The sequence below is a fragment of the Mus caroli genome, unplaced genomic scaffold (assembly GCF_978045245.1).
Source record: "Mus caroli unplaced genomic scaffold, Mus_caroli_1 scaffold_13, whole genome shotgun sequence".
Lineage (NCBI taxonomy): Eukaryota > Metazoa > Chordata > Mammalia > Rodentia > Muridae > Mus > Mus caroli.
Genome location: NW_028227268.1, coordinates 8,299,196 through 8,312,788, shown reverse-complemented (window position 1 = coordinate 8,312,788; position 13,593 = coordinate 8,299,196). Strand labels below are relative to the sequence as shown.

The window sequence follows — 13,593 nt, the reverse complement described above, 5'->3', positions numbered from 1 at the left end:
TCTCATTCTTGTAATTCTGGTTACTTAGGAGGAGATATAATGGGACTACTGTGAGTTCAAGGGCAGCCTAAGCCATAGAATGAGACTCTGAATTTAAAACAACAACAACAACAACAACAACAACAACAAACCAACCAGTCAACCAATCAACTAATCACTCACCAATAACCACCCATCCACTATTCAAACAACCAACTGCCAATCAACCAACCATCCAACCCCCACCAACAAGCCAATCAACTAACCACCAACTCGCTAACCAACCAAATAGCCGCAAACTACTCATTATCCAACCAGCTGACCAACCAAACACTAATAAGGCAATTAATCAACCAACCTAATACAAATAAATCAACCAACCAACCAACCAACCACCAACCCACTAACTAACCAAACAGGCAACAACAACCCACTAACCAATCAACCACCAACCAACCAACAACAAACCAATCAAACAACCAACAAACCACCCACCAACCAACTAACCACCGACCTACCAATCAACCAACTACCAATAAACTAACCAACCAACCAACAACAAACCAACTATCAACAAACCAATCAAACAACCAAGCAACCAAGCAAAAAACTACCAACCAATTGACCACTAAACAACCCACCCACCCAACTAACCAATTAACTAATCAACAAACTAGGCAGACAGAGCCCCCTCAAAAGTGAGAGCTGTTTAGAAGAGCAGAGACAGGAGTTCTAATGGGAAGCACCCACCTGGAGGCACACCAGATGAAATAGTGGAGGCTGACACCTGGCCCTGGCCCTTGGAAGTCATGGCAGCCACCTCTATAGTATAGGTGGTGAGTGCTGTGAGGCCCGTGACTCGGTACTCCAGGGTTACGTTGGGCAGGTAGTGGGTCACACGGGTGTTGGTTCTGTTGTACTCTTCCCAGGAGATCCGGTACCCTGGCAACAGTCCACAGTGGCGGTAGCATGAGCTGGGTTGAGATTGTGCATTGACCCTGACCCTTATTCCAATCCTTACTCTGTACCTAGCTTGGTGGTTTGGTTCACCCCAGGAGCAGAGGGAGCCAAGAAGCTAAGAGCTGCTGGTGTCATGCCTAGGGCTCAGGTAGAGTGTCAGTAGGATGTCTCTTGTGGGCAGGGATTTCAGGTAGACAGAGTAATGCATTGTGACAGATGCTTGGGGTTCTTAAAAGCCTGAGGCCCTGCACGGGTGGAGCAGGAGCCTTGAGATGTGCTGTATGTAGATTGAAAGGGAAAAGCTAAGAGTTGAGAGTGTGGCTTAGTTGGGAGGCCTGGGTAGGAGCTGGCAGGGGAGAGGCTAGCCGTTAATCCCAGTCTCCTACTGTCCTACCCTCGGGCTCAGGAGCATCATCATGCCTACCTGTCAGGATGCCGTTCTTCTCGCCTGGCTCCTGCCAGCTGACCTTCAGCGAGGTGTCCAGGATGTCATTGAAGCTCAGGTGTCCCACAGGTCCAGGTACTGTTCCCAAAAGGGTCCCCCACCCACCAGTGCCCATTAGTGTCAGAGCATGGCCACTCTATGCAGGATGGCCGCTGTGCTCCAGGATAGCCCGAGACTCCCCAAAGGTCTGGGTTGGGGGTGGGTGGGCGTGGAGCTGGGGGTAAAGGCACCTACCGTCCTCATGTGTGCGCACCAGCTGGGGGCTGCTCCGAGGCCCGTCTCCTGGTGTGGTGAAGCAGAGGACCGAGGTAAAGTACTCTGTGAATTTTTTCAGGCCGGACACGAAGCCCACATGGATGCTGTCTTGAAAGTTGGGTCTGGCGGTCACCATGGTAACCTCCTCTTCTTGGGCTGGCTCCCAGGCAATCAGCTGAGGAGAAACCAGAAGGATGTTTTGGGGAAAATGAAGCTCTCTACAACAGGTCAGGCCAATGGACGGACACTGGTCCAGTGGTTCTTCAGCCTAGGGACTAGAGAGACAAGCCAGGTGACACTGAGGCTGCTGTATCTAGGTCACTCCCATGTACATTCTGATGCTCTGGGTGTCTTGAGCCTCTGACTCCAGGTAAGACACAGTATGGGATGCTTCCCACAGGGCTCTGTCACCCCATTCTCCCAGCTACCTTACAAGGGAGGCATTTTACCAGAACCATCATTACAATCTGAGGTCTGGGCACAGAACCAGAAACAGGCCCTTTAGTTAAAAAAAATTCCTTCCACCAGGCAGTGGTGGCGCACGCCTTTAATCCCAGCACTTGGGAGGCAGAGGCAGGCGGATTTCTGAGTTTGAGGCCTGCCTGATCTACAGAGTGAGTTCTAGGACAGCCAGGGCTATACAGAGAAACCCTGTCTCAAAAAAAAAAAAAAAAAAAAAAAAAAAAAAGAATCATTCCAAGAGACAGCAGAGCAGTGTACCAAAGTGGAGCTCTTCTAAGTCTCTAGCCCTGGGTGCCTACAGGTCTCATATCCACGAAGCCACCGCTTTAGTGCATAGACAAGGAAACGGAGGCTCAGAAAGGCCAAGTCCCTTCAACTACATCACACAGCTAGGATAAGTGGAGATTTGGAAGTGCCACTTCTGCTTTCCTACTGGCTAGTCTTCCCGTGATTTCTCCAAGGTCCGATGCCGCAGCCGTGTCAATGGCTATTGTCCTACGTCTGTACCAGGTCAGGTAGTCAATCTTACATCTCACCCAGAGGAGGGCGATGGCAAGAGACCCCAGCTGGACCCCACGCTTTCTCTCCCCTCTCCCTTTGTACTTTCTCTCCATCCTTTGATAGCTTGCCTGCCTCTTCTCCTCATCCCGAGCGAGCCCCTCCTCCTCTCCTGCCCTCTTACCCCCAGCTCTTGTTCTCTGGGCCCTTCATCTGTCTCCAACAATGGCAGCTGGTCCCAGAGAGTTCCTCATTTATTTGAAGTTGATTAAATAGCAATTAATGGTGAAAAGCTACACTTGAAGAGTTTTAATAAGCACGGGTATTTATAGATATAAAACAATACCACGCCAATGTCTCCTGATTAACTCATACCCGTAACAATGCTTAATCTTTTCCTTTTCAGGGCCGGATGTTTATAAAGGATGTTTTGAAATTTAATTGGTATTGTGAAAAGATAGCCTATAGCAAGTTAATTAGACACTAATTAGACCCTAAAAATACTAATCAGAAACACTAAGTGGCATTTAATAAGTATGTTAAATATCCTCTTTATTTTAGTTATCTTGTTTCATAGCAATTAAATTGCCCAACTTCCTTGGAGTAGATGGAGAAATGAGTTTAATGTTTTAATTTAATTTAATTAATGTAAATTTGAATTAATTATGCTGTTGGAATTAATTGTGTGGTATGTTCCCCAGCAAGTGTAAAATTTGGGTAAATATTATTTTATTGGTCTTAAGCTAATTACAATCACTACCATTTTAAATAAAATAAAGGAAAAAAGAGTTCCTTTACAGATATCTTAAAATAGTATCACTGGGTCTTACCCACAAAAAAAAAAAAAAAAGAAAGAAAAGAAAAAAAAAAAGAAAAGAAAGTGACCCATGAAGCCATTCATAAGGCAAGGCTAGTGTGATTCTGAGAATAAGTCATATTGGCTTCTCTCTCTAGCTTCACAACTGAGACCAAAATGGCCTCAGGGTCATAGCATCTCAAGACTGCTATGAACAACACACATCCTCGGGGTGAAACTGAAGGGTCACAAAGTTCCCCAGATTTCTCAGTGTTATGGTTTGGATTTAAAGTACCCACTTTCCTGCCCAAAAGCTCACAAGATGTTGAAGGTTCTGTCTCTGGCTGGTGGGTCCAATCATTGACAGGCGATTTATTAATAAATGCTCTCTCATCAATTAATGCATTGATGAATTTACGGCGCAGGGTCAAGCCAGCCTGCCTGCCTGCCTTCCTTCCTTCCTTCCTTCCTTCCTTCCTTCCTTCCTTCCTTCCTTCCTTCCTTCCTTCCCTCCTTCCTCTCTTCCATCCCTCCTTCCCTTCCTCCCTCCCTCCTTCCTTCTTTGCTGGGTATACGATGCGTATGGGTACATATGTGAGTGTGGGCTTGGGTGTGCTACGGTGTACGCGTGGAGCTCGGAGGACAACCTTGGGTGTTTCCTCTTGCTTTCACTGCTTGCAGCAGTGTCTCCTGTTGTTCACTGTTTGCATATGCCGGGCTGGCTGGCTGGCCAGCTCCTGGTGATTCCCTTTGCTCTGCCTCCCTTATCCTGGTAGGGCTCTGCTGAGATTAGGGATGTGAATGGTGACTGTGTCCGGCTTGTCACATGGGCTGTAAACTCAGGTTATGGCCTTGCATGGCAAGTCAATCATCTCCCCAGACCAAGGCTGATTTTCTTAAAAATTTGTTTTGTTGATTTGACTTTGAAACCATGTAAATATTGTACATAATTATAGGATAAAATTAAATTTAAAAAAATCAATCCCTAAAAAATCAAAAAACAACGTGAAGTCAATGAACCTAATAGGATATTGAGCTGTAGACAAATTACAGTGAGGGAAACTATTCAAAAGACATCATAGCAGAGCGGTGTGAAGTGTGTCTCCTGTGGGTTACATCTCAACACCACAAAAGATGCCGATCATTTGAGGCTGTCGGTCAGTAGCATTACACTCCCGCTATGGTCCTGAAGCTGTTGTGTGTCTGTGGGATGAGACTGTTGGCGCCGAGGAAGTTGTGCAAGAACTAGATTTTTACTGTGGACAAAAAAGATACAAACAAGAGAGAAAACCTGCAATCTTGATGTTGAATGGGAACCATCAGGATACATTAAAAAAAAACAAAAACAAAAACAAAAAACTAGCCGGGCTTGGTGGCGCATGCCTTTAATCCCAGCACTCGGGAGGCAGAGGCAGGCGGATTTCTGAGTTCGAGGCCAGCCTGGTCTACAAAGTGAGTGCCAGGACAGCCAGGGCTACACAGAGAAACCCAGTCTCGAAAAACAAAAACAAAACAAAACAAAACAAAAAAAACCAAAAAAAACCCAAAAAACTTTTTAGAGAGTTTCATGCAGCCCAGGCTGTCCTTGAACTTGCTGTGTGGCCAAGAATGACCTTGAACTTCTGGCATCCCTACTACCTGCACCGCTTATTGCCAGGATTACAGGTGTTATCATGCCTGACTTGTGTGCTATTGTGAGACAGAAGACAGGGCTTTCTGCCTGCTAGGCAAACACTAAGTCATACGGCCAACCCCATCCATGTGCTTTGTATTTAAGAGATTCTCCTTCTTCCTGTCATTTAAGAGTCTAGAAGCAATACTATCTGTGGAGCAAGAGACACTCCTGGTAGCCACATCATGGTATCTATTCTTTCTATCTCAAGAGATCTGGAGTTCCTTGGGAAAATGTCTGACAACGAAGAGCTTCTTTTTCCCTACCCTGGGCTGGGATTTGAACCCAGGGACTCACATGTGCCAGGCAGTCACCTCAACACTAGACTATACCCCAGCTCTCTCTTTACTTTTTTTTTGAGACAGGGTCTCACTGAATTCCTCTGTTTAGCCTCACCCTAGTTTTGTTTGTTTGTTTGTTTTGTTTTGGGTTTTTTGGTTACTTGACACAAACTTCGTCGTCTGGGAAGAAGAAACCTCAATTGAGACAATGCCTCTGTCAGATTGGTCTGTAGGCCAATCAGTGGGAGCATTTTCTTGACCACTGGTGTGTGTGTGTGTGTGTGTGTGTCGGGGAGCTAACTCTAGCTCATTGTGGGCAACACCACCCCTGGGCTGCTGTTCCTGGTTGTATAAGAAAGCAGGCTGAGAAAGCCACAAAGAGCAAAGCCAGCAGGCAGCACCTTTCCTGGTCTCTGCTTCTTTTAAGTTCCAGCCCTTGCTTGCCTCTGTGATGGGTTAGGATCAAGCCCTTCCTCCCAGAGTTGCTTTTGGTCATGGTCTTTTTCACAGCAACAGAAAGCCAACCGGGGCAGCCTTGAACTCATGCTGTAGCTCAGGCAGTCCTGGACCCTGTGGGTTTTCTGCCTTATCTAACTTCCACATGGCTGGGATTTCAGGCCTGCACCACCAACCCTGGCGGACTTTGTATGTAAATGTTATATACATTTATATAGCTTGAAGTGTCTTGTCATCCCAGCCAGCCAGGCAGTCATCAGTGATGCCTTAGGACCATGCTGGAAAAGACGCAGGAGCCAACTTGAAGGGACCAGTGATCATCTGGCAATAATAAGGCTAATAACAACAGCGGAATGGAGCACAGCAGATGTATTTAGAGATCCTTAAGTACATAACGACATTGCTAAAAGCAAAATGGAGCCAAAGACATCTTCTCCAACCCAAACCTAGCTGTCACCTTAGAGGATGCTAGGGAGCTACTTATAATGCCAAGAATTGAGAAGCTATGGAAAAGAGTCTTTAATTTTTTCCCTAATAAACCCAGAGTTCAGATAGTAGAAAACAGACAAAGGAAAATATCATTTTCCTTCCTGTCTCTTGGCTTCCTTCCTTCCCTCCCCCTCACTCCCCCTCCCTTCTTCCTCCCATCCTCCTCTCTTCCCCCTCTCTCCCTCCATTCCTCCCTCTTTTCCCACCTCATTTCTTCCTTCCTGAAGGCATTTTAGCTAATCAAGAATAAAATTTCCACTCTCATTTTGTAACTCCTATTAAAAAATCACAACCCCTACAAAGGGCTGTTCATGGCCACCAGGTTCACAGTTAAAGGGACAATCAAACTTTGCACCTTCGGATGTCAACACACAGCATCACCGAGGGACCCCCACCTCCCTGCAGAAAAGGTAATCAAACAAACTTGAATCCAGTCGGCCACTGGCTCTACATTCCAATTGTGTGCAGATATAGTACTCAGAGGAACGAGTTAAATGACCCCGTAGGGAGGCAATCAGCAAAATTCAGGGCTGTGGAAAATGCATGGGATGAATGACTAAGTTTCTTCACCAAATAAATCATGAGGAGAGAGAGAGGAAGGGGGAGAGAGAGGGAAGAAGGGAGAGAGGAGGGAGAGAGAGAGGGGGAGAGAGAGAGAGAGAGAGAGAGAGAGAGAGAGAGAGAGAGAGAGAGAGAGAGAGAGAGAGAGAGAGAGAGAGAGAGAGAGAATATGAATGAATATGGGATGGGGAGACTCTAAGATCAGTGGAGACTTTAAACTCAAACCCTTAACCCACGGCCTTCATCTAGATCTAAGAACACATAAATCAGTCAGCAGCAGGAAGTGATTGAGAGGCAATCAAAGAAATCCAAAGGCTGGCAGGATGCATAATGATGGGATGGCTGACATTTTTAGGTATGGTTGTTTTTAATAGAGAGAGCTTGTAGAGACTCTTTCTCTACAAGAACATTTACAGACGGTGTGATGAACTGCCTGAGCTTCACTTCGGCAAGTTGCCCAGGATGGGCTAAGGGCTGGGAGGAGCTCGGAGGTGCAGGGACAAAGCCGGACTGCCACTTGGTCACATTGAAGCTGGAGATGGGTGTAAGGTGGACATTTGAGTCTTCCCCACAACTTGTGTAGATGTCCGAACATTCTAACAACTTGAAGGATGTTCTGATTACGTGCACAGATGGGACAACCATCGCATCCCTCCTATTCTGAAGGCCGAAGAAGCCAAGAGAAAAGACCTCAACTTTGATTCACTTGTACTTCAAAACAAAACCGAAAACAAGCTGAAGGTATCAGTTTACAATAAAACACAGGGATGAGAGTGTAGCTCAGTTGGTAGAGTGCTTGCCTGGCACGCCTGAAGCCCTGGGTTCAATCCCCAGGGCTACACAGACTAGATGTTATAAACCTAGGAACTGGAAAGCGGAGGCAGGAGGGTCAGAAGTTCACAGGCACTTGCACGAGAGAATGAGCAGAGTACGTAGCTGGTTGCCTGGTATTGGGTAAGCCCCCATTAGTGTGACGATACGCTATTGCTGCCCCATGCGTTCGTATGCTCAAAATATCAGGCAGCTGATGGTCACTGGCCCATCTACACAGCTCCTGACTACAGGGGAAAGTTGGGATGAAGCAGGGTTGGGGGGCTTCTGTGGTATCTTCTTGCTCTGGGTCACCGCAGGCTATTGCCCTAGTTGTTCTGGCCACTTGGGGGCCTTTCAGCCCTTGGAGGGCTTTTCATCTTAGAAGCTTGTAGCTTGTCCCTCCCACATGTAGAATAAAACTTGTGCTTAGGCTTGGCAGCCAGAAGCTAATTGTTCCCAGCTCGGCCTCTGTGTTCCACGGCCATGCAGACCTCCTTCCCTCCCCCGAGTCCCAATTAGCAGATTTTTTTTCCGGCCAGTCAGCAACTGCAAGCTTGGGCTACAGCCCCTATCCCAGGAAGATTCTTTTTGGCCCGTGCTCTCTGCCTTCGTGGGATTGAAAGTGCTGTAGCCCAATGGCTCCAGCTCTGGTCTCTAGGTTGCATCAAACACAAGTAGAAGATTCTTTTTGCAAAATAATCTCACTCCTTTCCTCTCCAGCCTCCCAAGCTACCAAGTTGTAACGGTGCAGACGCTTGTCCTTGTGGTACATGCACAGCCTCGGGGCAGAGGACTTAGGGATATGGCAGCTGTCACCTTGCTATCACCGGGACCCTGAACTAAACCCCAGGGTTTGTAATTTTCTCTCCTTTCTCCTGGCCTTCCAGCCCCTTAAATCCTCTGCTTTTTTTTTTCATACCTGGAAACGACCCTGTGACATCTACCTCCTCCTGCTGAGGGCCAAAGCTTCCAAATATGGCATTGGCCTATGCTACCTGGTGTGTCTTCAGTTCTCTCAGAGGACAGCGGGCCTCCTTGCGGGAGGAGAAGGGGACCCCAGGCCTGGGATGCAGGATAGGAGGACTGAGAAGTCCTGATGTCCAGCAGTTAAACTGGCCAGACAACCCAGCCAGCATTAGTATGGCTACAGCTCAGACGCTTCTATTAGTCATTCGCTAGACCGTGTCTGTACTGAACTCATGTGTTGAAGTTTTAGGCTGAACTCCCAGAGTGTGGCTGGGTTTGGAACTTGGGCCCTGAAAGTGCTGCTTAAAGTTGAGTGATGTCATCAGGGACAGGCCCTAGCCCAGTGTGACGGGCACTTTTTGCAAGAAGAGGGGATGAGACCACAGATACTCATGAACATCTAAGGAGAGAGAGTTACATCCACTCTAATCCAAGACATAAGTCGGCAAGAGGCAAGCTGGGGTTTGTAGTTCAACTCTGTCCTAATCCCGAGGCTTTACCCTCACTGTGTTTGGGGTCAAGTACAGCCAGTGGCATGTGACAGTCATACCATAGAGGTAAGGAGTGAGTGACTGGGGTATTGTTTTGATGGAGTACCTCAATGGCCAGGAGTCCACGCCTTGTTTGTGGCTGGAGTTGCTGAAGACAGCCTCTTCTTGGTGACAGCTGGGGCACAGTGTGCTCTCCCAGAATCTTCTATGTAAACCTTGAAAGTCACTGGGGGTGGGGGTGGGGTGTTCCCTGCTTTTATCTGTGACCTCTGCCTGCTGGAGTCTGGTTTCAGAAGCCCACAGTGATTTTACTGCTCTTTGCTGGAGCCCTCCACCCATCCCCCAGCCCTAACACCTTGAGTCCCTCCTGGCTCCCTTCCAAGGAGAGAAGAGACCCTCATCTACCTTGTAGCCCTGGTTGATGCCATTGATGAACTGCGGGCTCGGGGCATTCCAGGTGAATCGGATGGTGGTAGAATTTGTGGCTTCTGCATGCACATTGCCCGGGGGCACTGTGGGAACTAGAGGAAATAAAGAAACTGGTTGTAGCTGATGCCCCCCCCCCCACCTCTGTACCTGTTCATCTTGTCCAGTGTGGTAGAGGACACAGGCAGACTCTAAAGGCAAGGCTTGTCAAACCCAAGGGCCCCCTTCCTCTCCCACTCTCTGGATTAACTCAAGTTCATTAAATTTGTCTGATCTGGGCTGGTGAGATGGCTCGGTGGTTAAGAGCACTGACTGCTCTTCCAGAGGTCCTGAGTTTAATTCCCAGCAACCACATGGTGGCTCACAACCATCCGTTATGAGATCTGATGCCCTCTTCTGGGGTGTCTGAAGACAGCACAGTGTACTCAAATAAAATAAAGAATCTCTTTAAAAAAATTGTCTGATGCACCTCCCAAGCTGTCTTGTTACCCAGTTAATGGTATTCCCAAATAATGGTGTTCCCCAAATACCATAGAAGGTCCCTACACCTCTCCCCACATGACTCCTAACCACTTTGTCCTCCTCCCCTCAGCCATCTGCTCCATGGGAGCCAGGTGTAACGTGGAGATGTCATCTAAGCACCATAATGAAGGCCCAGGTGAAGCCGGCAATGTGGGCTGGGGTGCTCAAAACTGGACACGTGGCATTGTGGCCCCAAAGACCTAGGGGCCTGCAGAAAAGGACGCACCTGGTCTTCCATGGCCCCTGTCTCCACCCACCTCCCTGCAGCGTCCACTCGGTGACTTTGCTGCTGTAGACACCCAGCCCGGCGCTGTTGTAGGCAGCCACCTCGATCTCGTAATTGGTCCAAATGATGAGGTCCTCCAGCAACAGGTTGTTGACGTCAGCATCTGTGATGTTCTTAAACTGGTACCCAACAGGTAGCCCTGCCAGGCAGAATCTGAAGGAAGAGGCGAAGGTGAGTTGAATCAGCCTATAGACGTGTGCTTGGCAAACCGCCCAGAGCAGCCCTGTCTGCTAAAACTTTGTATGCTTCTGGGAACGCTCCATTGCTCCACTGATATGCCCATCTGGGCTGCCTAATAGGGTCACCACTAGAGCACATGCTGCTGGCCATGTGACGATGGCTTTTGTGCAAATGAGGGATGAATTTGACTTTGTTGTAGTTTTAATTGTTTTGAATCATGACAGTTGACTCCTCTCTACTTTGCTGATTAGTGCAGGTCTAGGGAGTATAGCCCAGGATGGCCCGTCTCAAACTATGTAGCTGAGGATAACCTTGAACTCCTAATCCCCCTTCTTCTACCTCCCAAGTGCTGAGACTACAGAGCTGCATCGCCACACCCAATCTATATGAGGCTAGGGATCAAACTCAGAACTTCATGCATGCTAGGCAAACATTCTAATCAATGGAGCCACAGACGTCCCTAGCCCCCCGGAACATTCTTTTTGATGGGTTTGGAAGACACAGACGAGACTGCCAACCACAGAGGCTGAGGGTCCCTAGGGAAGGTGACACAGGTGTCAGCTTTTGGAGGTTATGAACCAGGAAAGCACCCCCTAAATTTAGCTGATTTTCTTTCTCTCCTTGGTACAGTGGCTCCTTTGCTGAGGGGGACTGAGAACCCTGGAGGTTACTGACCTCCCCATATCTACTTTCTGGTGCAAACCAACCATGACAAAGGAAGGGATACCGGCAAGCAAACGTGGGGTGCTCTGCATGGATGGTAAACTAGGCCCAGGGATAAGCATGATGCTTACCTGTTTTAGGCTCTAACAGTTACAGAATCAGAGCCCCCAAAGTGTTTCTACACATTCCCAAAGTCCCAGAGCTGGAAGTGCTAGACTTTAGCATGAATTGGAACAACCCAGAGGCTAGTTAAAACACAGACTGCTAGACTATCCACTTTGGAGGAGGTCTTGGGAACAGACTTGACAACCAGGGTCTCTCGCTGGCATTCAGGTAGCACTTGACCCTGTTGGGTTGGGGACCACACTCTGAGAACTTTTAGGGATAAGCTCCCAAAACCACAGAAAAATCAAGTGATCATGGGGTAGTCAGAGCCATGGGCTCTTCCAACTGTGGGGTGCGGTAGTACCCAGGAATCTTGGTGTGCATGGAAGAGGCACAGACTTGAAGAAGCATTTTGCAACCAGCCAAATTCAGAATACAGATGGGCGTTTCCACTGACTACAAAATCCCAAGATAATTAAAACATTATTAAAACATTATGTGCATGAGTGTTTTGCCTGCATATATGTCTGTGTAGCATGTGTGTGCTTGGGGCCTAGGGAGGCTAAGAGTGGATATTAGATCCCCTGGAACTGGTGCTATAGATGGTATGAACTGCGGTAGAGGGTGCTGGGAACTGAACCCCGGGTCCTTTGGATGAACAACCAGCAAGTCGAAGCATGCTTAACCATTGAACCGTCTCTTCAGCCTCTGAGAAGCATTTTTAAAAAATTTTATTTTTATCTGTGTGGTGGATGTGCCTATGCGATGGTGCACTTGTAGAGATCAGAGGAAAATCTGTAGGAACTGGTTTCTCCCTCTACCATGCGGGTCCCTGGGAACTGAACTCATCCCTGTCCACTGAGGCTCCCAGAATTGGCCTTTGTTTTCAGCAAGAACCAGAAAAACAACCTTCTCCTTTCAGCGGGTTCTTGCCCTGTTGGTTTCCCTACTTGTGCTGGGTCCGATTTTTGGATACTGTGAAGTGACACTGTCATATGCAAAGTTCATGTCGAGAATTGTGCAATTGAACTGCAAAGAGAAATTGCAAAAAACCAAACTGAAACAGAAAAAAAAAAACCCCAAACAAACCCTTTGAATGCTCTAAATAAGTTTGTGCATTTCTGTGTTGAGACCCATTCACCGCTAGCCCTAGTCCGTGGGCTGGACACATCTTCATTTAGATGTCAGGCCTGCAGCAGGACATTCCGGGGTTGTGGGGGAGGTGGGCTGCGGCAGCCCTGGCTTCCATGCAGCCTGCGGGGATTAAACTGTGCCCTTGCTAGGCTGGTCCTACTAGTTTTCAAGGCTATTGGTGTTGTCCGTTCTTCTTTGGCCATTTTACCGTAGCCCTTCTTGTTTCAGTGTGGGCATTTCTCATCACCTGGTCTTTATGTCGGCAAGGATGGACCTTGAGTCTGTACTGTTTTCTAAGCCCCTCCCCCCACTCAGGGTAGGAAGCCCTGATGGCCCTAGAATGGCTCTGTACCTGATGATGTAGCCCTTGAGGATCCCATTCTGGTGGCTCTCGGGAGGTGGTTGCCATTGGATCATGATGGATTGGTTGGTCCGGCCGCTGGCGATGACGTTCTGCGGAGGGGCCGTGGGGGGCTCCTCAGGAAGGGACACCCTAGAGCAGAAACCAGCAATTGTTGATTGAATCTTTCTCTACCCCATCTACAAAGGCGTATAATAAAATGACAAAGGGCTAGCCATACTGCGTACTGTCCCCTGTAACTCTGCACCCTTGTGCTGTGTTTCTGGGCAGCTCATTTCATGTCTCTGAGCTGCTTTCCTTTTGTGAATAATAATAGTAATAGTAATAATAATAATAATAATTTTGGGCCAAGGTCTTGCATTTCATCCCAGGGTGGCCTTGAACCTGTAACCCTCTTCCTTCAGTCTCCTGAGTGTAGGAATGCAGGCACATGCTGATACTGTGCTTGTCTAAATAGTTTTAGGACTAGAAGTATCAGTCATTTCCCACAGGCTTTGGTGGCAGGTCTTATCTAGATCCCCTTGCTGGGTGAGCAGAGCCCCAGGATAGGTGGGTGGCCGTGGGTTGGGGGAAGGAGCCCCAGTTCCAGCCCCAGACTTCTTCTGAGGCCAAGCACCACCTTCCTTTCCCTGGCATGGCCGGGGAACGCCCAAGTGTATTTTTCACACCGCTGACACGTATCCATTAAACACAAAAGTTAATTATTTTTGATGGATGCCTTTCCCTTTTTGTTTATTTTTTATTTTTTTATTTTATTTATTTATTTATTTTATGTTTTTGCTCTCTGATGGA

At 47.8% G+C, this 13,593-nt stretch overlaps 1 protein-coding gene across 2 annotated transcripts in view; it reads right to left on the bottom strand.

Annotated features, from left to right (window-relative positions):
- Sdk2 (sidekick cell adhesion molecule 2) overlaps positions 1–13,593 on the bottom strand; it is a 277,776-nt gene that overhangs the window by 61,645 nt on the left and 202,538 nt on the right. For both annotated transcript variants that reach the window (XM_021175806.2, XM_085829438.1), the window contains exons 16-21: positions 12,793–12,933; positions 10,330–10,511; positions 9,530–9,645; positions 1,619–1,814; positions 1,364–1,462; positions 730–921 (exon numbers count right to left, since the gene is read on the bottom strand). In XM_021175806.2, the coding sequence (XP_021031465.1) occupies positions 730–921; positions 1,364–1,462; positions 1,619–1,814; positions 9,530–9,645; positions 10,330–10,511; positions 12,793–12,933 (926 nt within the window). The remainder of the gene's footprint in view (positions 1–729; positions 922–1,363; positions 1,463–1,618; positions 1,815–9,529; positions 9,646–10,329; positions 10,512–12,792; positions 12,934–13,593) is intronic.